The sequence below is a fragment of the Austrofundulus limnaeus genome, unplaced genomic scaffold, assembly GCF_001266775.1.
Source record: "Austrofundulus limnaeus strain Quisiro unplaced genomic scaffold, Austrofundulus_limnaeus-1.0 Scaffold52, whole genome shotgun sequence".
Classification (NCBI taxonomy): domain Eukaryota; kingdom Metazoa; phylum Chordata; class Actinopteri; order Cyprinodontiformes; family Rivulidae; genus Austrofundulus; species Austrofundulus limnaeus.
In genome coordinates this window covers 1,130,705-1,156,263 of record NW_013952454.1, presented here as the reverse complement: position 1 = coordinate 1,156,263, position 25,559 = coordinate 1,130,705, and the positions used below count along the sequence as shown (strand labels likewise).

General features: G+C 38.0%; 2 protein-coding genes across 4 annotated transcripts in view; both read right to left on the bottom strand.

Annotated features, from left to right (window-relative positions):
• Positions 1 to 10,955, bottom strand: part of rapgef5b (Rap guanine nucleotide exchange factor (GEF) 5b) — a 31,132-nt gene extending 20,177 nt beyond the window's left edge. Inside the window, exons 1-4 of one of the 2 annotated variants that reach the window (XM_014008733.1) lie at positions 10,928 to 10,955; positions 6,223 to 6,348; positions 1,329 to 1,468; positions 597 to 697 (exon numbers count right to left, since the gene is read on the bottom strand). In XM_014008733.1, the coding sequence (XP_013864187.1) occupies positions 597 to 697; positions 1,329 to 1,468; positions 6,223 to 6,297 (316 nt within the window). In that variant the 5' untranslated portion in view covers positions 6,298 to 6,348; positions 10,928 to 10,955. Of the gene's footprint in view, positions 1 to 596; positions 698 to 1,328; positions 1,469 to 6,222; positions 6,553 to 10,927 lie in introns of those variants that run through there. The other variant, XM_014008732.1, reaches the window with a different exon arrangement.
• A 1,533-nt stretch (positions 10,956 to 12,488) lies between these two features.
• Positions 12,489 to 21,501, bottom strand: si:ch211-254p10.2 (solute carrier family 40 member 1). Of its 2 annotated transcripts, XM_014008734.1 has the most exons (9): positions 21,415 to 21,501; positions 20,558 to 20,663; positions 20,402 to 20,469; positions 20,112 to 20,271; positions 19,701 to 19,816; positions 19,379 to 19,505; positions 18,951 to 19,205; positions 16,056 to 16,736; positions 12,489 to 14,208 (listed from the first exon to the last, which is right to left on the bottom strand). In XM_014008734.1, exons 2-9 carry the CDS (start codon positions 20,658 to 20,660, stop codon positions 13,949 to 13,951), a joined length of 1,770 nt encoding a protein of 589 aa, XP_013864188.1. In that variant the 5' UTR covers positions 20,661 to 20,663; positions 21,415 to 21,501; the 3' UTR covers positions 12,489 to 13,948. The 2 variants fall into 2 exon arrangements, with proteins under 2 accessions (XP_013864188.1, XP_013864189.1); XM_014008735.1 differs by lacking the exon at positions 12,489 to 14,208 and having other exon boundaries at positions 15,832 to 16,736.
• Between the last annotated feature and the right edge of the window lie 4,058 nt (positions 21,502 to 25,559).

The following is a 25,559-nucleotide window of genomic DNA, read 5'->3' as shown; positions in this document are numbered from 1 at the left end:
TATATATATAAAATCTGCTCCTTTGATATTTCCCTTCGTTGTTTCTGATTTTTTTCCCTCTTGTCTCATCTGACTGTGTTGCTGCTCTCAGAGATCGTCTCTCATTGAACCCCCTCTCCAGCTTCAGCAGCAGAGGGTCTTCTCTGCCTTGGCAACAGTGGCACATTACCATGTACCTGCTGGGATGAGAGGAAATGCGTTGATTTGTTGTCGCTGTGAAGCTGGCGTGTGTGTGTGTGTTGCTCAGTCCGTTACAGCCTCGCTCAAACAATACGAGCAGTGTTTATCTCTGCTGAAGGTTTTAAACAGGAGGCTGAAACTTTGGATCATTATTAGCACAGGATTACCTCAGTGATGTCGCCTCCAGCCGTTCTGACTTATCGTGGACAGGGAAGAGATGAAGTGAAGGCAGTTTTTTTTTCTCACCCGTTTCTCTTTCAATTTATCTTTTAAAAACAACTTTGGTGAGCATGTTTGTCCAAAGTGCTTTAATGTTGCTACAACTCTGTGGTGTGGCACTTTTAGTTTAAAAAAAGCTCATACACTGACAACGCAGGGTGAGGTTAAAGACAAGAAAGATGAAGAAGAATGCTGACCTGACTCTTTCTCCCGTGTTGACCCTTGGTCGTCATCCAGCGTCAAGTCATTCAGCAAGTGCTCCAGGATTTTCTCGGGGGTCCCGGACACCACCACGTACCTGTCGGACACGACAGAGTCAGAAGACGAGTCCTCCCCAATAGAGGACAGAGAGCGGCTGCTGCTCCACTCCTCCTCTCCCTCCGTCCCCTCGTCGTCTATGTAGCGAAAGTAGGGGACGTCGAAGGTGGGCACGGTCACCGGCTCTGCCCGGCTGGTGCCTCCGCTGCTGCTGCTCTCCTCCTCCTCCTCGTCCTCCTCCTGCTCCACCAGGGCTGCGTGCAGCAGCAGCTTGCCCTCTTCCTGCTGCAGGTTCAAGGACCGTGGACGAGATCCCATCCTCAAGCAGCTCCTGCTCCTTCACGCCGGCTTCTGCTGTTCCCGCATGACTCCTTTACACTTTCATCCATCCGCCTTCAACTCCTACTACCAGTGTTCCACTGCCATCTATCCTCCAAGTCCGATGATGGATGACAATACAAAAAAACCCTCTTCAGCTACTTGAATGTGAAATCTCTGCCTCGCAGTTTCATTTAGCTCACTTCTGTATTTAATGTAGTCATGTGTGTAGAGCTGCGATGTAAAGCACGCCTGAGTGAGTGTGTGATCGACAGAGGCAGGGAAGAAGAAGGATGAGAGGGGGAGAATCCAGAAGGAGAGAGAGAGAGGGGTGGAGGAGAGAAGAGGCTTACCTCCTGTTCTTCGCCTCGTCTCTCCCTCCTCCCCTCGCCAATGCAGCGAGCGCTGGCTGTGCTGACGACACTCTCCGTAGCACGAGCACATCGTGGCCCTGGTCGCTCAGACTCAGGCGCACTGCTTCGTCACTCTGGGGCTGTAGAAGAGGGAGAAGTGTGTGTGTTGGGGGGGTGTCATCAAGGAGATTCCCTTGTCTTTTTTCCTTTCATTCATACAATTCACAAATGATTTCCATCATAATACTGTGTCATAGATGAAAGAGAATGTCCATAAATCATTATTTTGCCCTTATCGTAGGAGCCCATTTGGGGATTAACATAAATGAGTCACATACTTAAATTGCTGATTTATGCATAGAACCAATTAAATTATGGGTGGTGTCGGGGGGGGGGGGTCTCTTTCAAGCTGTCATTTGGTTATTCTGTGCATATCGAAATAAAGGGTTTGAAGTAAAGCTCAGGCTTCATCCCTCACAGTTTCACCAAAACCGTCATGCTCCAAAAGTAAAGTATGGTTAGGTTGAGATGTGGAGGAATAGTTTAAAACCTGATTAAAATGTAGTTTACTTAAACTAATGTGCATTGCAATAACCTAAAATTTAAAAATGATAGCTTACAACGCAGTTTAAACTTTCATTTAAATTCAGGTTTTTACAGACACACGTCATCAGTGTACAAATGCATTTTAATTTGTGCATATTTAAATATGGATACTAAATTATTATCCCACAATGTAGTTATTGAACTCTGCTTAATTAAATAAAATAACTTATTGATTATTCATATATATGTAATTTATTTAACTCATCTCTCCTATTGCGTTTTTCCAAGCTTTTTAAAGGTAGCGCAACCCCTGCTGGTTGCCGCGTGACCTGATCACCTTTTGCCTCGTTTTTGTCATGTGTGTCTTCTTGAATGGGTGTTCTTAATTGTAATTTCATTGTGTTCCATACAATGACAATAAAGGCATCAATCAATCAATTAATCAATCAATCAATCAATCAATCAATCAATCAATCAATCAATCAGTCAATCAATAATCAATCCAGATTGTCATGTCTGTGTTTTATTTATTGAATTATTTTGAGTTAAATGTAAGCCTCCTTTATTTAAATAAAATTGATTATTTTGAAATTATTTGCATTTTTATCATTTCTTTCATCCGTTATACACACATGGGGGCTTGTCCGGGATGCTCTGCACTTTCCAGTTGCTCAGTTTAGTGATGAACCTCTTGAGCTTGTTTTTTGTTCAAGTCATAGATGGTTCCCTTCATCCATCAAGCTTGTTGAGAAGGACGTATTTCCTCTGATCTGTAAAAACGTCCTCCAGGCAGAGTGTACACCAGCTAGGAAAGTATTTCATGGTATGAATTCTTTTGATTCCTGTTTTCTTCTGCAGCTGACCAAAGTTTGTGTTTCTAAATTTAGCAGTTCGCTGAGAGTAAAGAGGCCAAGTTTTAAAACGAGAGACTAGTTACAAAGAATAGTAAAAACGCAGATACTTGGTTGGCTTTAAATACAAGTTTAAGATTTTATAGGCATGTTTAAAAATTTTAAACATGCTTTGATGAACTCTGATGAGAAGCAATTAATCTTTGATCTAAATAAATTATTTTGCTTTGGACAGAACAGCTTAAATGTAATGTTTGAATTTTTTATCTAGTTTTTCATCTATACCATCCTTTTTTTCAACTGAAGAGAAAATACATCATTAGATGTCAGTTAACATTTTTAAATAAAATACTCCTATTCAGATGAAAGGGATTTTATTATTCCCATGTATCTTTTAAAGACTGTTGGATAGACAAAAAACAATAATTTTATGTGTATTACTTAAAGCTTTACTCTTTACAGTCTAGTTATTATTTTCAACAGAAAAAAACTGTTTCACTTTCTGAAGCATATTAAGGCTTGATAACAGAGAGTCCAGATCAGTTACGTAGGTCTTAATGAGGCCTCGACCGTATGCACACTCATCATCCTGCCTCCGTTTAACCACTCCTCAGCCATCAGTCAATGCATCACCTCTCCTCATGCAATTAGCCAAGGCCTGACAGGCTGGATGTGGCTGCAGTTTGCCGYTCTAATTACGTTTTGTGGAGACAGATCCAGGGTTCTTCAGTTAGGCATGACTTCCTGGCACATTAACACATTTCAGTGGATATATACGTATATATGTAAAACAAACAAACTGCAGGGATGTTTCTGATAGTTGTTGCTAATCCCAWGATAACACAAAAAAAGACAAGTGCAAAAGAAAAAAATCTGATTTGACGTAATGAGGGCAGTGAAGGGGTGGAGAAAGTGCATTTTGCTGTCACAGGATTTAGACCCTGATGAGAAGAACAGAGTTTGAAAATTCCCAGGAAAGGAAGAAAGCTCTGATTGACTTCCTGATTCCAGTAAAAAAATAAAACACAAGTGGTTCCCGGCAGATCAAATTTATGACGCCCACTGTGTACTTCTACTTCAGTCAGAGTTGTCAAAATCTAGTTTTTGTTCTGCAYAACACGACAGTAAAGCCAGAGTACTTCGGCTACAGTTGTCACCCTGCTCTCATAGATCTGGCCTCAGCTTCTCAAGGCTAACGCTCAACACTTGTATTAAACTGTGTTGTAATACTAAAAGCAGTCAACTAGGCCTCTTGAGTTGGGAAATAAAATGGGATCGAGCATCAGACCACAAGCTTCCCTCAGACACGTCTTCTCATCATAAAAACTATCAAACCAAAAAATCGTCATAACATAGAGTTTTGTGCAAAGCCATCAAACACTTCCCTGCCTCTGCCTGCATTTCAGATGAATTCCTCTGGCCAAAGACACTCTCTCAGCTCATTTGCTGGTGCAGCACAAACATTATTGAACACTTGACGAAATCTGCAAATATCGCAGTTCTGACAGAGTGCAGATGTGTTCAATCTGCTCTCAAGAAATAGTGTTAACTCTTCATCCACCAGCAACAACACAATTTCCAAAAACAGTAAAATATTTTTAAAATGTTTTCGGAATTATTATTATTATTATTATTTTATGCTTTCTAAAATAATTAGTTCAGAAATTTTGTGTAGGCTATTGTTTTAAATTTTTGGTAATTTTTCTCTGATTTGGTGCATTCTGTTTTTACCATATTTCCTGAAATATTTCATTTTGATGGCATTTTTATATGTAGGGTTTCAGAACAATTGTTTTTTTCTGATCATTGTGTCCAAAACATGATTATGACATTAATGCACATTTTTCACAAAGATCCTTTTTTAAGCAACTGAGTTGCAATTTAATGGTAAAAATCCCCCAAAAAATGATGCAACTTTTCATCTTTGAATTACCAAAAACAATAATATAATGGTGAAATAAATTGTTATATTAAACTGTGAAATGTACTGACCAGATTTTTATACTGAGAATGAAAAACTGACTATTAAAATCTTAAAATTATCTGTTTTAAGATTACAAGAGACTGCATAAGGTTTATGATCACTCTGCACTAAAATCCATCAAACACGTGCACAAATGTACAGCTTAATGTACATTAAGCACTAAGCACTTTGGTGTCTGACATTAGATATTAATGAGCCACACGTCATACAGCCTGTGCATGGTAGCAACACTGCAGCACCACTTTAAGCCATTTTACACTGAAGAAACACAAGAAAAATAATTTTATTAACACCAATATTTCTAGATAAATGTCAAATATTACTAAATATAGGTCAAATACTGTATAACCACAGTCTGTGATCACAAATGTGTATTTTATAACATTTTATCTTCTAAATATAAAATATTTCTGCAAATTAAACAGCTAAAATGTAACAAACTGTTGCATAATTTCTGTCATTTGATTGTAGTGAGACGGGTGGTGGTGGATTTTGACTTTATTACTGACGCAGGTGTGAGATCTAGCCTTGTCCAGGAGAAAAGGTCAGAGATCTGACGTACGGGAACCCGCCCTGAGACCACACAATGTCCAAGCATGATGGAGCCCGCCACCTACGTCACTCCTTCCTGCGATTGTTTAACAGTTTAGCAGGCAAATGCAGCTGGCAGGAAGGGAGAAGTTCAGCCCTTTTGTGTTAGCCAATCAGATGGCTTCTATGCAGCTAACTTACAAGTGATGTAATGCGTTTTTTTTTAAGTGCACACTGGTACAGTGTGTGCACTTGCATTTTCACAAGTGACAGATGCTAGTTGACGCTTTGAAACAAACGCCCACAGCAAACACAACTTTAGGGTGCTGTACAGTTTTGTATTAAATCATGAATTTTCCTAATGAAAATACAAAGGTCAAATACATTGTATTAACTGCATGTATAATGGATGACATACACTTAAATGTAGAACCTTATCAGGTGCAGCCAGTGGTGTCATTAGGCCTATTTTAGGGGAGCTAGAGCCCCCTAAAATATTTTAAAGCCCCCCTTAATTATTTTGTAGTAAAAAAAATTTGGTTTTAATTTTTTTTACAAAAATTCAATATGATATGGTCAGAATAAATAACCATTTAATATTTCATTATTAACTAAAATAAATGATCATAAATCTGTCAGTTTCCCTTTAAATTTATAGTGTAAGGTAGAGATCCTCTTTGGTGCGTCGTTATCCAATCCATTCCACTTGTTCATATAGAGTGTGTATATATATAAATTCTGTGTGCCTCCTGGGGGCGAAGCCCCCCATGTCCTTAAAACCTAATGACACCCCTGGGTGCAGCTCTGCTAAAACAGTCTAAATTCCATTTTTAGTTTGTTTAAAACTTTTTTGCCTGATGCATTGACATTAGTTATAATATAATGAAAGACAACAGATTACCAAAATATTTGATTAATTAAACATTTTATAAGAAAGCAGCATAAAGCACCAAAGTACTGCAGCTTGTCTTGTGTTCCTCACCTCACTCGTCCTCTCCGAAACCTTGCTGTGATTTTGCAGAAACCGGTAGCCATCCTTTGCCAGCCTCTGGACCATTTCCAGCCTGGACAGTTCCTCCTTGTCACGCAGGATGCACTTGTTACCCTGCTGCAGAGCAGGGGACACAGAGAACATGTACTTGAGTCCACAGTCCCACGACATGGTCAGCTACCGACTTACTGCCTTCCCAACAGGCAAAAAACTCTTAAATGAGCGAACAGCGAAAACAGTTTTTGTGCTATAAGTAACAGAGTTTTCTGTCACTGCTGTCAAAATACATCCAAGTTTCTGTTCAGCTTTGCATCAGAAAGTCCCTCTTAAAAAATATCTCATCAGTTAAACTTCAAGTATACAGTCCTGTGTGGCTGCCTGGACTAAATGTACATACGAGTACACTTTTTGTACCTTGCACCAGAGGGGAGGGGAGAGACTTAGGAGCGCCATGAGCTGAGGAAACATCTGGTGAGCCAGACAACCCCAAAAAGGAAGTTTCGAAATCTCACGAAAGCAGGAGAGAGTCAGGATTCAGGACTGGGCAGGGTACGCAAAGGTCAAACCTTTTAACAGGGTGTGTTAGTTAGTTTACAACACCAGGGGAAACACAGGTCAATTTACAGTTAAAATAAATACAAATGATTAAATTATTGCCACTTGAAATCAGCTTCTTCAGTAAACAGAAGTTATACAGCCCCTTGCATAAAACAATGGAATCACCAGTCTTGGATGAGCACTCATTCAGGCATTTCATTCTGTAAAACAAACTCAGATCAAAAACATTCAATTCAAAAATTCAAAAATACTATATTGATCCCAGAGGGAAATTTGGTAACATGATACAATAATAAGGTCATTCCAAAGTGCAACTTGTTGGCTTTCAGGAACACTCAAAGAAATGAAGAGAAAACATTGTGGAAGTCAGTGAATGTTACTTTTATTGACCAAGCACAGGGGGAAAAAAGTATAGAATCACTTAAATTGGAGGTAGAAAATAAGGACACACCCAGTCAGTTTCCTTTCCCTAAATGGACACCTGCCTCAGATTAGATCTGCTCGTTAGTCTGCTGTTAAAAACACCTGCAGTCATGACACCTTGGAGGGCAGCTGGACGGAGTGGAGTGGCAAGAACCATGGCTCCAACAAGAGAAATGTCTCTTGAAACAAAAGAGAGGATTGTGGAACTTCTTGAAGAAGGAAACTCTTCACACATGGTTGCTAAAGATGTGGGCTGTTMACAGTCAGCTGTATCCAAGATATGGACCAAATACAAACAGCATGGAATGGTTGTTAAATCCAAGCGTACTGGTAGACCAAGAAAGATATCAAAGCGTCAARACAAACAACTTAAGGCCATTTGTCTTGAAAACTGAAAAAGTACAACTAAACAGATGAAGCATAAACGGGAGGAAGCTGGAGTCAATGTATGTGACCGAACCGTAAGAAATCGCCTAAAGGAAATGGGATTTCTTGGGATTTCTGCTCAAGAGAAAATACATAATGATGAACAGGTAAGGTAGACTGAGTACATTTGAGATGTGTATTGTTGACACCAAACTAGTCTTAGTTGTGATTTTTGCTGTGCACGTGTATTGGTGTCTTCTTTGATAGTGGAAAATTTGAACTCCATGAAAGGTGCCACTCCAAATATATCGACAAAAATATTTTTTGGCAGACTAGATTTTAACTTTACCATGTCTCTTCTACGGTGAATATCTTATTATCCTTATGTGACATATAAATGTGACTTGAATTTATGCAAACATTATTTTGTCCCCTAAAAGATAACATATTTCATGACATCATGGCATTAAACGACATTACATAATCCAGTGAAATGTGCAACATGGTCACCTGGGTACAGTTGAGACACACTGTCTCAACTGTACCCGACGGTGATTTGCATGGTGTTTAGCAGCAATAATTAAGTATGTTCATTCTTCCATTTGACTTTAATGGACATGTAATAAGCTGTTATTTGAATGCATACCATTCATGTGGATTTTAGAGCATTTGGTAATACCAATATATTGTAAAAATATGTTAACAATCAACAAATTATTGTGTATCTGTTAAATATTAAATTTGTTTAGCTGTTTTTTTTACCTTTTTAACCTATGCTAGAGTCAATGTAAATGAAATAAAAGTATTGATATGTAACACTGATCATTTTTATATACAGTTTATTACATTAGCAATGATTGACTTGTTAGCTTTCCAGCATTTTGAATGGTGTCTCAACTGCATCCTTACATTTTTTTATGAGTACAAGTTGGGACAAAAAATAACATTTTGTTTTTGATTGATTGTGAAAAATATAAACCAATAACAAAAATATATTATTTTCAGAGTGTTTTTAGTGTCTAACTTTTGTGTGGAAATGGGGAAAAGCTGAAACTGTCTCAATTGTACTCACTAAAGGACTCCACTGGCCCAAGGGTGACTTCAATCTGGCTCGCCAAAAATTTTAATTTTTTTTTACATAATTTATTTTTAAAAATTGTATTAAATGGTAAATTTTAAATTTATGATACAATGCAAAAAAAAAAAATAAACAAACTTAATTTCACCTACCATTATCATGTACTCCGGCTTTCTCCCACAGACCAAAAACATGCATGTTAGGCCAACTGGTAACTCTAAAATTATCCCAAGGAATGAGTGAGTGTGTGAATGCTTCTTTGTCTCTGTGTCCCTGTTTTGTCAAAGCTCTCCTAAAGGTTTGACTCTTTATATATAAAAYGAATCTTGTCAGCTGTTTAGTGAACCTACAATAAAAACAGTGTGATCCAATAGTGCATGTATTGATCAAACAAGAACATTAATTTTGTATATGAACACTGTTTGTCTTTTTCACCTCTGTCAGCAGTGACATGCTTGGCTAGATCCTCCCAAAGCCATTCAATTTCTCTGCTACTCCAAACTGCTGACCAAGCAGAGTCCAGAATGAGAAAAGTCTGCATCTGGTGGGAATCTTTCTTTCATTTGAGGTCAAGTCCCATCAATCCACTCTGCTCCTTTGATGCATCTGATTGGTAGCATTGGTCTTTTAGAGCAGCTTACACAGTATTGGGGCTAAAATAAAAATTGAAACCAGCTCATTTATAGTTGGTTGCTCACAAGTAGCCACTGACTATCTTTGCATTACGAGTGCAGTCGTTTAACTAAGGAAAGAAAAGGGAAAAGTCTGCAGTAAGAATAAACYAGGGGGGCAAATCTAGCTTTAATGTGCCACCACTGACCCAGTTTCTGAAGTAAATGAATTAAAAAGTGAGAATGCCTGAAGCCAGACTTATTAGCGAGCGTGCTCCAATGTTGCTCTGTGTAAACAGGGACTGCCACAGCAACCTTGGGAGCTGCGCTGCTATACTGTAGGCCTGCAGCACTGTGAAACAATAAGGTGATGAAACTCATCCCGGCTTGTTACAAAATCCCCTTTTTTTCTCTCAAGTCTGACAACTGAAAGATCTTAAATGACTAAAGCAATGGCGCTGTCTAACAGAGGGATTAAAGTGTAAACGGTGTTCTGCTCGGAAACTGTGACGTTAATTTGAAGGGATCCTGATAGGGACAGTGGGACACAAGCTTGCTTGACTTCAAAGGGGAAGTCATGCCATTCTTCAGCAAAGGATCACTGCTGTTTTCTGCTATTCTTAGACCGCTAAGGCCTTCCTGGCCATCTGGAAAGAAAACTACAAATCTACAAAAATGGAATCTTTCTGTGCAAACTCTACAAAGCAAATGTTTGCACATTTCCACTCACAAAAACAAACACAACTGCAGCATTTATTTTAGTAAAAAATGCCAAAATAATATTTTGGGAAACCAAAGCCTAATTTTTACCACCACACATATACAATATATAAGCATTTGCTTTTCTGGCTCCAAAACACCAGATTTAAATTCATTGCTGATTAAAAGGCAAAAACATAACTTGATAACCTGAGATCGTTTGATCAGTTGAATCAGTGTGTTTGTGCAGGACAACCAAGGAAACAAAAAATAACATGATACAAAAAGATTGTGGATAATGTGTATTGCTCTTTCCTAAAGATAAAACCACCAAATTATGTTATAGATTTTATTGTAGTAATTAGCTGTTAGCTAACATCAAAGCTAATGTGAGTGAATAGCTTAATCTACAACTGTAGCTAAATATGAGCAAACTAGGCTCTAGCAAGCTAAATTCCAAAGCTAATGCGAGCAACGCTTTTGTCAGAAGTGCCAAAAAAGTGGAATTTGGGAAAACGTGGTATTCACACTCTTCCATTATTTTTGTCATAGTCTGTGTTTATTTTTGCTTTGGTTTTCCTGGTGTTTCAGTGTTTCCCCTGTGTTTCTCTGCTCAGCTGCCCCGCCCTTGTGCACCTGATTGCCCTTGTGTTTCCTCCAGGTGTTTCTAGTTTGTCCTCATTAGTTTACCTTTTTATATTCGGTGTCCTGCCTTCAATCTGTGTCTGATCATTGTGCTGTGTTGTCCAGCCTGTTCGTTTGCAGCCAGTGTGTTTTTGAAGCCTAAAAGTTAAGTTTGTGTAAGTTTTTTGAGCTGCCCTGCCAGCACCTCTTTTGTAAATAAATCTTTTTTGAGAATCCTGTCTGTGCCCTGTTATCCTCTGTCTGAGATAGACAATATTCACTTTTTTTTAACCATACACTGGAGTTCCATTTCCAAAAGAGAATACATTGTACGTACCTGGAGGTGAGGAGGGAGGTTGCAATCATCATTCTTCTTGTCTGTCTTAACAAACACTGTCATACCGAAACAGCAAAAAACAGTTTATTTCCTAAACTGAAAATTAAAGACATTAGATGAATTGGTTAACTTGTTAAGCCTTGTAGTGAAATAAGTTTGTGACACTCAATCCACAGGCTACATAGAATAAGTCTCATTTTAGATTTACTAATACTATTACTTTAGCTAACGAAAAAACTGACAGATCTGCATTGATTTAATTTTCAGGTGTGCAGTGGAACTATCTGCAGTGATCTCATTCACCCGTATTGTGAGAACAACAGCAGCAGCATCTTGCAGAAGGTATTTGAAGGGTAAGTGYATAGTTGTGATTAAAAACATTGCAGACGAATGAAACATTGTTTCTTCCAGAGTGTTACTGGCTGGTGTAGGCATATTATGCATTAGTAAGGAGTTTATATTCATTCTTTTCATTTACTCTAAGCTTGCCAAGAGGTGCCAGAAAACTGTGGTGGTATTGTCTAATCTTTACAAGACACTGACATGGTAATAAGAATTATAAACGACATCAAAAGCCAGAGTATGAGAGGCCYTTTAGGCCATAATTCAAACTTGCTCTCACATATACCTTCAAACCCTCTCACCAGTGTTTTATAAAGTGCCACAAAGTAATACTTGAGTAAAAGTACAAGCATCTTAACAAAAACTTACTTTGGTAAAAGTTAGAGTCTCCTTTAGGAATATTACTTGAGTAAAAGTCTTAAAGTATCTGTTTTTTTTGTTTTTTTTTTGTAGTTAAGTATTAAAAGTAAAAGCATTGATTTAAAATGAGCAGTTAGATTTTCTGTAAGGACATTTATTAGGAGGTGACCTCCCCAAAAAATGCAGAAATGACTGTTGTATTAAAATAATTAATTGATGTTAAATTTAGGATGCACTAGTCCAGCTGTTTCAGTTTATATACATATGTCAAGGGTGACCAAAGCTTTTCCCCAAAATGAAAATCTATCTGAGGGCTGCGGCCAAATGCAATAATATAATTCATGAAATACAAATACTTCCTTAAGTATAGTACCTTATTTTAATGATTTAAGTCCTGCTGGAGTGTGACATGATTTGTTTGTGTACAAACTAATACAGTATCAGAATTTTATATATTTATACTTCTCATTCAGCCACAATTAAATTCACTCTATAGGGGGCACAATTTATATGGATAGTATTTATTTTTTACAATAACAAGCTGGAATGACAACAACAAAAATGAAATAAAAGTAACGACTTTTTACTTCTTGCCTTTTAAAAAAATATAAGGAGTAGAAAGTACAGGTAATCGTGTTAAAATGTAAGACGTAGAAGTAAAAAGTAGGCTGAAAAATAATTACTCAAGTAAAGTACAGATACACAAAAATTCTACGTAAGTACGGTAACAAAGAATTTGTACTTAGTTACTTTACAACTCTGCCTCTCACACAGTAAATGTGAGAGACTTTGATAGTACATATGAGAGCAAGTTTGAATTATGGCCTAAAGGGCCTCTCATAAAAGCCTACTAGCTTACAGCTGCTGTATAGTCCTTGTACCCCAGATACTTTTGTCATGGGTTACATTTACAGTTTAATTCTGATTATTTAGAATTTATTCACTACCATTCTGCTATACATTTCTTAGATATTATACATCTTATTCAAGGGTATTTGGACAAAGTTGATGGGAAAATCTCTTTTATTACCATTGGAGGTAGATGGGAAAAGAGCTTTGCATACATTTATGTAGCCAAGACTTGCGCCAAAAATAATTTGTCAACTTTTATTTTCATAAATGTTTCAGGCTTTGAAATGAGAACAATGTGTACAGGAATTTCACAAAGAAATTATACAAATATATTAATGTGATACTTGTATGACACATATTCAAACTTACTGTCATTGTATATGAAAAAATATGAACACGTTTTTGCATTTACTAAGTAAAATACGGTGTTTTTGTTCTTAGCTGAGGTAAAGTAATGTTTAGTTCATCAGAACTACAGAACAAAAAGGAAAAACAATTTTACTAATAGCAGTGACATTTGCTTTTTATGCTTAACACAGATTTAAAACATGCCACAAAAACCTTAAGTTCTTAAATTTATTTAAAAATAATAAGGTCACTCTATCAGGGATTGAAATAGTTTATCAAATTTATACTAATCTAAGTACACAAGCCATAAGATCAAATATAGTATTACCATATACAATTCTGCTGAAATTTGACTCAAGTACCTGCTGTAATGTGATAAGAATCATGTTAATTCACATTTATGTGCATTAAAAAGGCAAATGTTTGCTTGATTCATCCACAGAGAAACAAACCAGGTGAAAGAAATGCTTCTGTCATTTCATTTGTCCAACAAAAGGGGAGACTGCTTTTCAACTTTTAAAATCTGACAGTCTCACATACAGTTCCCTTATCCTCCTTTTTGGACTTGCTGGAGTATTTCCAAGTGGACGGATCAGTAACATCAATGCCACTTGTTTGAGTACTGTTTTGTCTTTATGTTATTTTTTTATTTACATCATTCCCTATTGGGTTGTCCACACTGTCGACTTGACTGATTCCATCCAACCATCCATCCATCCATAGAAAGCCATGTGTGGCAGCAAACATGTTTGAATGTCTGACAGCTGCAGTGACTCTGCAGAGTTTGCACAGAAATGCACTGATGCCTTATCTATTACCGTTTAAACCCTGTTCTGCTAAATCCGGATGCTTCCACCGGAGGCATCATCCGTGCATTTATTGTAGCCACCTCAACTTGTGTCTCCCACTCTTCTTAACCTGAGTTCATGTTGACGGCGGTTCCGTTCAGGGAAGCAAGTGAGGTGGGACAGGCGCTTGCTGTGCAGTGCTGAAATGAATGGCTAAGCAAAGTGCTGCGATATATGATCAAGAGAGAGAGAGGCATTCATTTCACAGGTGCAGAGTGGATCCAGTGCTTATAAGCTTTTCATGCCTGGATGCGTAAGCCACGTTTCCTCACTATGTGCCAAGGCGGTCTTTTCTCTTGGCTTTGTGTGCATACACAAAATACATACTGTGCCCAGAAGCGATGAATAATACAGAAATAATAACTAGAATGCCAAAGTGTTCTGGTTGTGGGGCAGAGATCACCATGATGAAGTGAAGTAGGTCCATTAGGTAATTCATAGAGCTCTGCACCCCATTCACCACTCCTCTCTCTGACTCGCAGATGGTCTCCTGCAGTAGCTGGGTCACAGTCAGGTCGAAGGACCACAGACCTGAAACASAGTGGATCAGCAGAATTAGGCCCCACACTTGAGCTTTTCACACCAACCCAGAATTAAGTGGAGCTGTTAATCTCCTGCTGCTATAAAAGTGGACGATGATGAACTAGAAATAGTTAATGAAGCTCTTAAACACTGATATACATCAGTTGGAGTCAGTCTGGTTCAAGATGGCTGTTGCAACGTATCTGCAACAACCCCCCCCCCCAAAAAAAGAAGAAATTAATAAATGTAGAGGTATTGAGCTAAAATTTGAAGTGAGAGATGCTAGAAAATTCTGAGTTCCAACAGGTCCTGCAAGATGTTACGCATGCAKGGTGGCGGGTGATATCCGTTCCTTGGAGAAATGCTACTTTCACAATATCTATTGAAGGTCATGGTTACCAAGGTTATTACAGCACATTGTATACTGACATTTAAATTTACTTTTGCTTACCTGGGCAGTTCTGAGCTCTTTTTTTTTAAAATAGCCTCAGTGTTTTAAAATTAAAATTCCACAATTAAAAAAACTTGATTCATGTTTCTCTGTTGCCCTCTTGTGGACAGGCAAACAAAAATCCCTGAAGGGCAATTTAAACTGAAGAAGGTTGTAAATAAGGTGGTAGTTTCTGTGCAGTCAGAGGAATCGGTGTTTGAACAGCTGACTGGTTATTTCAGAGCAGATGTCAGCTTTCTAAAACAACTCATTGAAATTAACAGCTCTTTACTTTCACATCATACAGTTACATTAGACACACTTACATTGGGTGTATTTTACCACATGGGTTTTGCACTAAACATTTCGCAGATTGTGTCCCAACACTTCTAGCCTTCATTAATAATAACCACAGACTTTAGTGTAAATAAGAAATGTGAAAGTGCTGCAGTGGTTTTGGCAGAGCATTTATTCGAACTGCATTTTTTTTCCCACACACAGGTGAAATCAAATTCATTATCAGTGAGATCCGGGGTAGTTTGAGTAAGAAGGGAGATTTTTTMTTTGTGTGTGTACATTACTGCCTTATGGTTGACTGTTTCTGTCAAAGTGCTGCTACCATATCAAAGTTAGAATTGGTCTGCAGATGTTTAAGTGGGTGACTAAYGTCAAAGTAAGATCTGCAGTGTGTAAATGCCAGGTTTGAGCATCAAAACACTGCTTTTACAAGATGAACTAGCCTGGTCAAAAACAGTTCTACTCTTTGCTACGTACAGGGGGTCTGCACTCTCGGCTGTTGAGAAAAAATTTCTTGCTGGAAACATGGACTCTGTTGAAGTTTAAAATGATTGGATCTGATTTACCCAGTTGCTAACATTTGGCTATGACATATGTAGTGCGCCAGCTCGACCGTGAAGGAAGCTAAGCTAAGAAGCTAACCGGATATTATGTACACCATAAGCAACCTTCCTCTACTGGGAAGAGAGAAGTACCGAGCCAAACGTGATGACTGTATGATGCTGCAGGCTTTGTCAGATAAATTCAATCTAATTTGGAAGTCTTGTTAACACGAACTGTATAGCTTCATTCACTTCCTCTGCTGATATTGCTAAACTACAGGCAGATTAAAACAGCTCGGAAAATTGTTCACAACTCCTCCTTCTGTTCGCTAATTGGCCCGGTTGAAATTCTACTGGAGAAATCCTTGTCTATGGGAGAAATCCTAGATGGAGCAAYGAAGGGAAAGTAGAATTGAGCGGAACTGTGTAGGAAGGCAARGGCCAGGCTAAAGATGAGCAATGTATTATCTTTACAGTCAGCGGATGCTATAGTAATAGCATATGAATAATCTAACACTGAGTTTCCTTTGGCCAAAATAATTTCCCATATTATATTGAGTCAGCTTTTTGATGCTGATGTTACTCACCAATACGTGCTGTGATAACGCCCAAGAATAACAGAATAATGGAGATGTAAGATTCTGGTGTTGTTCCAGATGGCACATTGTCAAAAAGCACAGTGTTGTTGGTCCAGTGGATGGAGGAGCGATCAGGAAGCAGTGGCTGGTTGCTTCCCCCCATCAGAGGATAAGGGTGTTTTTGTCTTTGGCTTGCCATGCTGTCACGCCCAGCAGAAGAACTAGAGCTTAAGTAGGGCATCAGCAAGTTCAGATCCATAGGGCTGCCAGGGGCAAACACAGAGCAGACACATAGCAACAAGCAGCCAAGGTGGAGGCAGCTGGAGATGATGCCTGTATTAATCAGGCCACAAGTCTTCCTGAGTCGGGTGAACATGACAGTGCCCATCAACCCTGTGATAGCCGACACGCCCATCAGTAGACTTAGAAGAGAGCCGCTTATGCCTTGCGTGTAGGCATAGCCAGTGGTGATGCAGTCAAATCCGAGGACTGTGGTGTAGAGAAAAGCCAGACCCATTCCTGCCAGAAAGACAGGCTGGTGATAGTAGGCCCTCCAGCCATCCTTACAAGTGCTCACCAGCCAGCGAAACCTCCGGAAACACAGCGGCAAGTTGGTGATGTCTTTAAGATGTACATTCGAGCTGCAGTTGCCCTCAGTCGGGGGTTGTGGTTGTGCAACGTTGCCTTCCCCTGATGAGAAAGAAGAATGGTAATCCAGCATTTCAGTTCATTAATTCCAAACGCTTAATCTTCAGTTGGTTTTCTGCAGCATTTCTGCTACATGTCAATTCTCACTTCATTTGTCAAATACAGTCTATCTACACTGATCTGCATGAGCTTCAAATGAAATGCTGACCATGTGTACTCTAGTACTGAGAATTGACTTGAAATAATAATGGCTTGTTGAAAATATAGACGTTGTATTTTTTACTTACTCCAGTTGTGATTTAATGCTTTGATAATTAAGCATATGTTGTAGATTACTACTAGATTGTTTATTGCGTAAAAGAGACATTTTATGAAGTATAAATTTGTCTTTCTTAATCAGTATATTCTTTGAACCAAATGATAATTATCTGACACATATATTGATAGTATTGCCATGTRCTGCCACAGAATCATTTTCAAAATGTTGGTAAATCATATTTAAATTTTAGTCTCTTTGTAACAAACCTTTTAAAAGAGAACCATCATGATTAAAGTAGTCAAAAATGGAAAAGACTAATCTAAACGTGTTCTGTGTGTGTAGTGAATAGATCCCAGACAACATTAATAATTATTATTAGTTATTATTAATATTCCCTACTCCTGTATAAGTGATCTACGTATGTCAATATTCCAATAATCATTTTCCACAAGCAAATACAGCTGTCATTTTGTCATCTCTGATAACACTAACTTTAACATACTTAAAAAATGCAATATTAATGCATGACAAAACAAAACATTAAAGTGCCTGTGACATCAATTTTTTGTAATAAAAATGAATGCATTTCTGGAAAGATAACATATTACAAAACAAATTTCACATCGCTCAGAAGAACGTTTGTTGTGATATTTGCATGTGAAGAAACAGGAAGTGATGCCAAAGGAGAATGTCAGCATGTAAACAAAGCGTTGTTACAAAAGCTAACAAAACAGACTGTAGAGAAGAATCTGATGTTTCTTTAGGTTATTTTTAGTCGCTATCAAAGAGAGACGAAGAAGAGTTAAAGTTTAAATAATTTTTGTTTAATAAACAGAGACCAGCGAGTTTATTTTATTAAAGAGTTCCCCTTTGATGTCACTTCCTGTTTCACTTTGGCTGAGCCTAATTCAAAAGAAAATAGGCCAGTTATGTGACAAAATGGGTAAAATCATGTGTACTATGCCAATTTTCTCAAGTATAAAGATGTTTTGTTTGACTTTGTGTATTTGAAGGATAGGCATGTCACAGAGTGGGTTCACATCACTTACACTTTAATGCAAAATGCATCACACTTAATGGAAAATCATTTCGCACACCCTTTAAAGCTGCAGATCAGGCAGTTCAAATACTGGATGCACCACCCACATTCAGCAATGACAAGAGCCTCTCGATCATGTTTGATACACACGTAAGTTTCAGTGGTAAGAACAAAATATTCTCTTTATCATGTCTGGGTGATGTTTCAGTTCACCATCAAAGAACGCACCCATTGGGGACCAGACCAGTTATTTAGCCTCTGTAAGCTACTTTRATAATATGAGAATAGTTTGGTTTAAGAGGCCAGGCCTCTTATAACATGGGCAAGAAAACTAATAGAAACAAAACAAATTTGTTTCATCATCTAAAAACACTTCGCCAGAGTAGAGCTTTAAAACACAAACCTTAAGTAGCAGCATGTAGGGTCTAAAACTAAACTAATGACTCAAAGTCTCAAACAGACTGTATCTTTGAGACCTTTTTTTAATGGCCAATATTGGCATTTTAAAATTGATTGGCTCTTTCTCTCTCTTTCTCTAATTCCTTTAGTGAGCATGATTTTGGCTTTGCAGTGTCTCTGCTTTTGCATTTAAAGACTCTCATTGCAGGACTCTTATAACAATAAAGTGCATTGTCATTACTCACAGTATAGGTTGTAGAAAATAAAAGCTGGAAAAACTCTTGATTGCAGTAATAAATGCTACTGAAAACATTTCAGCCTTTTCAAAATATTGTTAGAAACAATAATGCAATTTGTCCTGACTTATTGAGATACAGTTTTGAGGTTCTATTGGCCACCTCTACAAGTAGTTAATGTTTTTTTTTTTCATAAACTATCCCTTATATAACTTAATTTAAGCAAATTTTCTCAATGTCTCATGTTTTTAATCAGTTCTAACAGAAAGATGAAGCATTACAAAGTAAGTTCAGAAATAGTTTTCAATAAAATTAGATCATACCGTCCAACCTTCGTCTTTCTCTCCCTTCTCGATACACCTGATCTGTCTCGACTGTTGGTGGTTTGACTGAAAGAGCTGGGACGATTCGATACACCCTTGACAAGAAGAAGAACTCCACAATGAGAGACACCAGGTTCCACGCCAGGATGAAGCCACAGCCAACCACGTTGGAGGCCAGGGTCATGACCTGGCCCACAGCYAGTGGGGCCAGGATGTTGGTCACCTGATCTATTCGCCTCATGGTCGCATTCATTCCTTTTGTTGAGATCAAACACATGGAGATTAAAGTGGGTTCACTCATGAAGTTCAAACTACGCCAGAGGCCTCTTATGTTTTCTTTATTCCAGGCGTCTATCATGCTAAATAATTGACGTAAGCTTACAACAGTCAAAGAATCAAACCAAACGGTGTTAAAGTCAATTTCTCACCAGCCAGGTGACCTCGGTTGTAGCCCGTAATAACGACAATCCAGTCCCTTTGGATGGCAATGGTCAGCGCTGTGCTTGCAAGGTTTGCCACATCTGCCAGGATGATCACCACCGTATAACAAACCACCTTGTGTGAGTTTTGCGATGCAACATGTTACCAAGACAGCACAGAGTAGCCATAAACTCAGACGCAGAGAATTCAAGCACAAAGGACAGAGGGAAAAACAGCAGTAACGTTTCTCTGCAACTGTAAACTGATCAATAAATGAACAGTTTGTTTATTAAAGTATCAGCATATATTGGTCATACTGGGTGTACTTACAGTAAGCCATCCATCCCAGATCTCTTCAATCCTTTGCTTATATGAGAACACCAACATGAGCACAATGCTACATACAGTCACTGAGATGTTCTGAATGAAAAGAGATGCATGTGCAACTAAAATAGAAAACAGGTAGAAATATAGTTTCAGACTTTCATAATACAACCTAAAAAATATAATTATCTGATAGTCATGAGCGGTAAACTTTAAAGAGTCTGCTGGTTGAGTGTAGCCGTGAAATCTAGGACTGATTTTAATTTCAGATATCAGGTTAATGGAATTCACCACCCAGGTGGAGTAAATACTAGCAAATCTTTTGCCTCGAAGTTGGAAGCCAGTGATTTTGATTGCTGTTCTCTCAGTCCACACTGCTTTCTGCATTTGCCAAAAGAGTTTGAAATGATCACATACCTTTATTCCTAGGATTGCGATCTACCCAGTCTCCGATTAAAGCCCCAAGCAGGAGCACCGAGCCGGCCACCACCAATCCAAACACAGCTGTCAGCAGCAGGTTATGGCCGTACAACTCAATCAGGAACACAGAAATTGCAAAATGCCACATGCGATCACCCTGTTCAATACAAAACACAAGTTTATCCGTGTCTGTGAGTGAAATGCTGCCACACAACCAACAAGTAGTCTGCCAGGCATTACTGGTTGTCGGTTGTTCTTCAAATCAGTTCTTCAGAAATGTTTCTTACCCACATTGACAACGCTCCACTGACATAGATGAGAAACTTGGGACCCTTGAGGTAGATAAGAGCTGAACCTTACAAGCAAATGTACAAGAATCAAAACAAACTCCCTTTACAACACATTCCTGCACACATTCCACCTGCATTTAAAGTGAGGCTCACCTGGTATGCTTCTAGCTTTTTTAACTCTTGAATCCAGGGTGTCGTCTGACTCAAATTCAACCATGACGCCGCCACACCGAGAGGCGTCTGCTTGCTGGGACATTTCCTAGAAAAGAAATCTAAGTTTCAAAAACATAACTCTTTACCAGTCACCCTCTGATGGTATTTAATAAAAATGTTAAATGGAGTTTTTCCTCTCTAAGGTAGCGTTGGACAATATTGGCCAAAAAATGAATCATGATTAATTGTGGTATTTAGCCGATAACGATTAATTTGAGGATTAATCCTCTGGAGTCCCTGGACACCCTTATGTCCTGGTCACATGACCAATTTAATGAAAAAGATTTGCTCTCTGTAAAAATCTGTTCCAAATTGTGTCAAAATTTCAGACTTCATCAAATTTTAAATTGTGTTGATAAATAAATTACAGAATTTTTTAAAATGTTCGTCATATTTGAAGCAGAGAGGAGCATCAAGCGGACTCTGCCTGGTGGCATCAATCGTATTAATCGTCAAGTGCCAAAAAATAATCGATTAATGTTTTTCTGACGATTAATTGCACACGATACGATTATGCTCACCCCTACTCTAAGGCTGCCATGTCCTTCTAAATTCAAGCATTTGTAGCCTATTTGCTGAAGTGCTCCCTCAAGCAATTTTCTTCAATTAAATCACAAACAGCAAATACAGCAGAAAGTAATAATTAGGTCAAATCCAACTGTGAGGCAGAGAACACTAATGCAGAAAAAYTAGTTTCCTGTTATTAGATAGAGACTAGTGAAATAAAAGCATGCTATATTCAGTCCATAACTGGCTAAAATGAAAGTGGTTGTAAGAAGCGCGGAATCACTTGTCACCTTTGTTTGGAAGTTGTGCTCAGTCCTCGCCGGTATTCTTTAATGATGTATCTTGTGCCATGTGTCCTACACCAGGATGAGTCTTTTCCTGAGAGCTGGAATTCCAGTTGTAGTAGTTTGACAGGCTTAATAACATCACAGTGTTCAAGTGCACCATTGTATGAAAGTGCCAGAAAAGCAGAACAGGCAGAGGGACAACAAAGGCAGCCAGCATATTCCAGAGCACGTGACACTCTGCGGACAATATCACTGTCCACCCACATTGCACACAAAAAAGCGTTGCTGTGTATGACTCAAAACACACACACATATGGCCAGTGAGTGCATACATGCACCTGCTCCCATATACACTCACATGAGCTGTTAACATGTGAACAAAGTTACAGTACAGGCACATCACGCAACATTACATCACTCCTAGATTTGCATGAGCAAATAGCTGCTGTTTACACAAAGTAAAATTAGCGTCTTRGCTGTTTAAATTTGAGCCACAATATAAAGCATGAAATTAATAGATTAGTATTGTGAAATGACAACGGCACAGAATTGTAGGACATTGGCCGCAGACTTTTAATTTTGGAAATTATTTACCACAAACCAATGAGACTTCATTAGTTTCCTTTCAAACAGAGCAGGAAACTAGCTTTTGTTTGTTCCCAGTCAAAAAACATTTTTTATTCCAACCATTTTGTAAAGTTTTGGTTTTGTTTACAATAATAAGACAATAATAAAATTGGGTTTACAGTAACTTTCGTTAATTTTATGTGTACTAAGACTGAAATTTTTTTCATTTATACGGGAGAGGAGCTTAAACATGATGAACACCAGCACATGCTTGTCTATGAGAAAAGCCTGCTGTGCCKTTTGCCTTTTATTTATTAGTTATATAAAAATATAACACTATAACATGGATTTACAGTCTTGTAAAATTCTAATGTTTAAAGGTTCACTGAAATATTTTTCAATAGTTTCAAGTTTTTGCTCACATCAGAAATAAACATTAACTATTCACAATTGGAATCAGTGTTCAGTATGTTTATTCCTACCAATTTCTTTTTTAATTTCTTTTTTGAAATTGGAAATCCTAGTGTGTCTTTGTCAAAAATCAGACAAAGTTCAAAGACAAAAGTTAAATAAAACATTTAAATATAATTGACAATGTGTTATAATTAACCAGTTTTTAACAACTCTGTGTTGACAACATGAACACCAGCTGGACACATACATCTTCACCTTCTTCCCACAGAACAAAAACATGAACATTAGGCTTATTAGGGACAATTTAGAGTTACCAGATGTAAGTGAGAGAGTAATTAGTTGTTTGTCTCTCTGTGTGGTCTCTCTGTGTGGTCCTATGATGGACTTCTGACCTGTCCAGGGTGTACCGCGCCCCTCACACTGTGACTGTTAGATATGGGCACCAGTGACCCCCGTGACCCTGAGAAGAAGAAGCTTAAAATAATGGATGGATGGGTTTTAAAAAAAGTCAAGTAAAATCAGAGGTTTATAGTAACTAAGTACATTTACTTTGTTACAGTATTTACGTAATTTTTTTGAGAATTTGTAATTTTACCAAGTATTTTTTAAATCGTTACTTTTACTTTTATTTTGTTACATTTACAGCATAAAATTGATACTTTTACTTCTTCACTTTAAAATTTAACACCTAGTTACTTGTTACAAAATTAACTTTGTCCAAACTTATCATGAAAGGAGTTGTTTATGTGCTCTAAAAAATGAAGTGTTGAATTTACTCAACCAAGTCAGCTGGTTTCACTAGTAGAGTAAATATGAGGCAAGAATATTTTCTCCACTTGGTTTAGTGGAACCAGTTTGGTAAAACCCTTAACAGATCCCCCTTAAATTCCTTAAAAGCATTTTGACATTTTTTAAAGGGTGTCAAACTGAAGGGAAGAACTGGAGGAAGTTGTTTGACACCCCTAGTCCTCAAAATTAAAGAGTGTCTGGAAACGTTTAAAGGCAGAAACTGTACCATTATTGCCCACTGGCAAGTGTGTGAAAGTTATTTTACTTTTACTTTCCCAATTTTTCTGAACAGTTTCATGACTTTTACTTAAGTATTTTTCTCATCAGTGAAATTTATTTTTACTAATCATTTTCTGTTAAGGTATTTTTACTTTTACTTATTTTTTTCAAGTACTTTATAGACCCCTGAGTAAAACATTAGGAAAAACAAAGTCATTTGAGTCCTGGCACAGAATGAATCAGTCAGTGTTAACAGGCTGTATTAGATTCTATGCTCTCTGTCTTTTTGTAAGAGTTTTATTTCTTGTATGATCTATTTTTATGTCCTTTCCCCATTTCTGAGAGTAAATCCATTTTCCCTCTGTGCCTCTAGATGTCCTCAGTGCCATTATCCTGACACCCGATTACCTTGTTGCCACTTATTCCTTCTAATTATTTCACCTATCCTTTTTTACCAAGTTACCTTATACTTCATGGTTTTCATTTTTGATTGTCAAATATTGAAACTGATATAGAATATTTCAGTAGTTAAATGTATGTAAGTAAGTAAGTAAGTAAACTTTATTTCTATAGCACCTTTCACAGACAAACATCACAAAGTGCTTCACAGAAAGCAAAAATAATTAAAACAATAAAACAGATCACAGATATAAAAACAACAATTAAAACACATTAAAAACACTTAACTCAAAGCCTGTCTGAATAAAAATGTCTTAAGATGTTTCTTAAAAGATTCAGTAGAATCTGAGCAGTGAAGGGACAGAGGGAGAGCATTCCAGAGCCTCGGGGCCACCACCTGAAAAGCTTTGTCTYCACTGGTTTTATAATGGGTTCAAGGGACCACCAGCAGCATTTGATTAGAAGACCTCAAAGTCCTGGATGGACAGAGAGGCTTCAGAAGGTCCAGTATGTATTCGGGGGCCTGACCATGAAGTGCTCTGAAAGTTAAAACTAAAAATTTWAAAATGACTCCTCAAAGTCACAGGGAGCCAGTGCAGAGAGGCTAAACCAGGTGTAATGTGGGCTCTCCTGTGGGTCTTTGTTAATAACCTCGCTGCAGCRTTCTGCAMAGACTGAAGMCSAGTCAAGGAKGRTTTGTTTAGACATGTAAAAAGACTGTTGCAGTAATCTAAACGAGAAGAAATAAAAGCGTGAACAACCATCTCTAGTTCCTTCTGTGACACAAAAGATCTCAGCTTTGAAATGTTCCTTAAATAATAAAAACAGTTACGAACTAAAGTTTTACAATGGCTGTCAAAAGACATACAGTAGAACTATCAAAGACAACACCCAGATTTCTGAGACTATTTTTCACTGAAGGGGTTAAAAAAGCCAGGTGCTGCCTGATTACAGGGATTTTATCATCAGGGGCGAAAATAAGAGTTTCAGTCTTGTTTGCATTTAACTGCAGGTAGTTGTTGTTGTTGTTGTTGTTGTAGTTGTCACACTCCAGCAGGACATAATCATTAAAATAAAAGGACTGTACTTAAATGCCACCTATCTTGACGTGAGGACATTGTTAGGCAAAGGTTAGGTACTGCATACAAATATTTCCTGTCCAGTGTTTAATATTTAGCTAGATTAAGAACAAATGTAAACTCTGAAAACATCATACTCATAGATGAAGCACCACACATCTCTGTCCCTTTTTAAAACCCCAAACTGCTCAGCGTATATTGGGCCTAACGTTCCCTTTTTGTTCCGTTTCCYCCTCCTTCCAGCTACGGGACAATATCCTGTCCTCCAGCCTGGAGTTGGAGAGGATCATGATCTGTCAGACACTGTAGTGTTGTAAAGATACAGTGGAGCTCTGTATGGTGTTGAAATGTAAACCATGGCTCACGCTGTGAGAGAGCCTGTATGTTGGACCTCAGTTATACACTGACTAATCAGAACATCAGCTGGAGGTGTGCAGCCTTTGATGCTTGAGCTGAGTCAGAACAAACATGACAGTTTGACGCTATCTGTCCCTGATGGTGAGGGGTTAATTCACAAAAGTCCCTTTACTTATCGGAGATAACAGTAGGGGGTTTTATATGACTTAAAAGTTGTTTTAGCCAAACAACTCAATGTTCTCTCAGCACGTAGTCAAATGGATTTATGAGACAGTGAGTGTCACACAGTGACTGCTGGAGACGGGCACCAGCTTTACATGACTC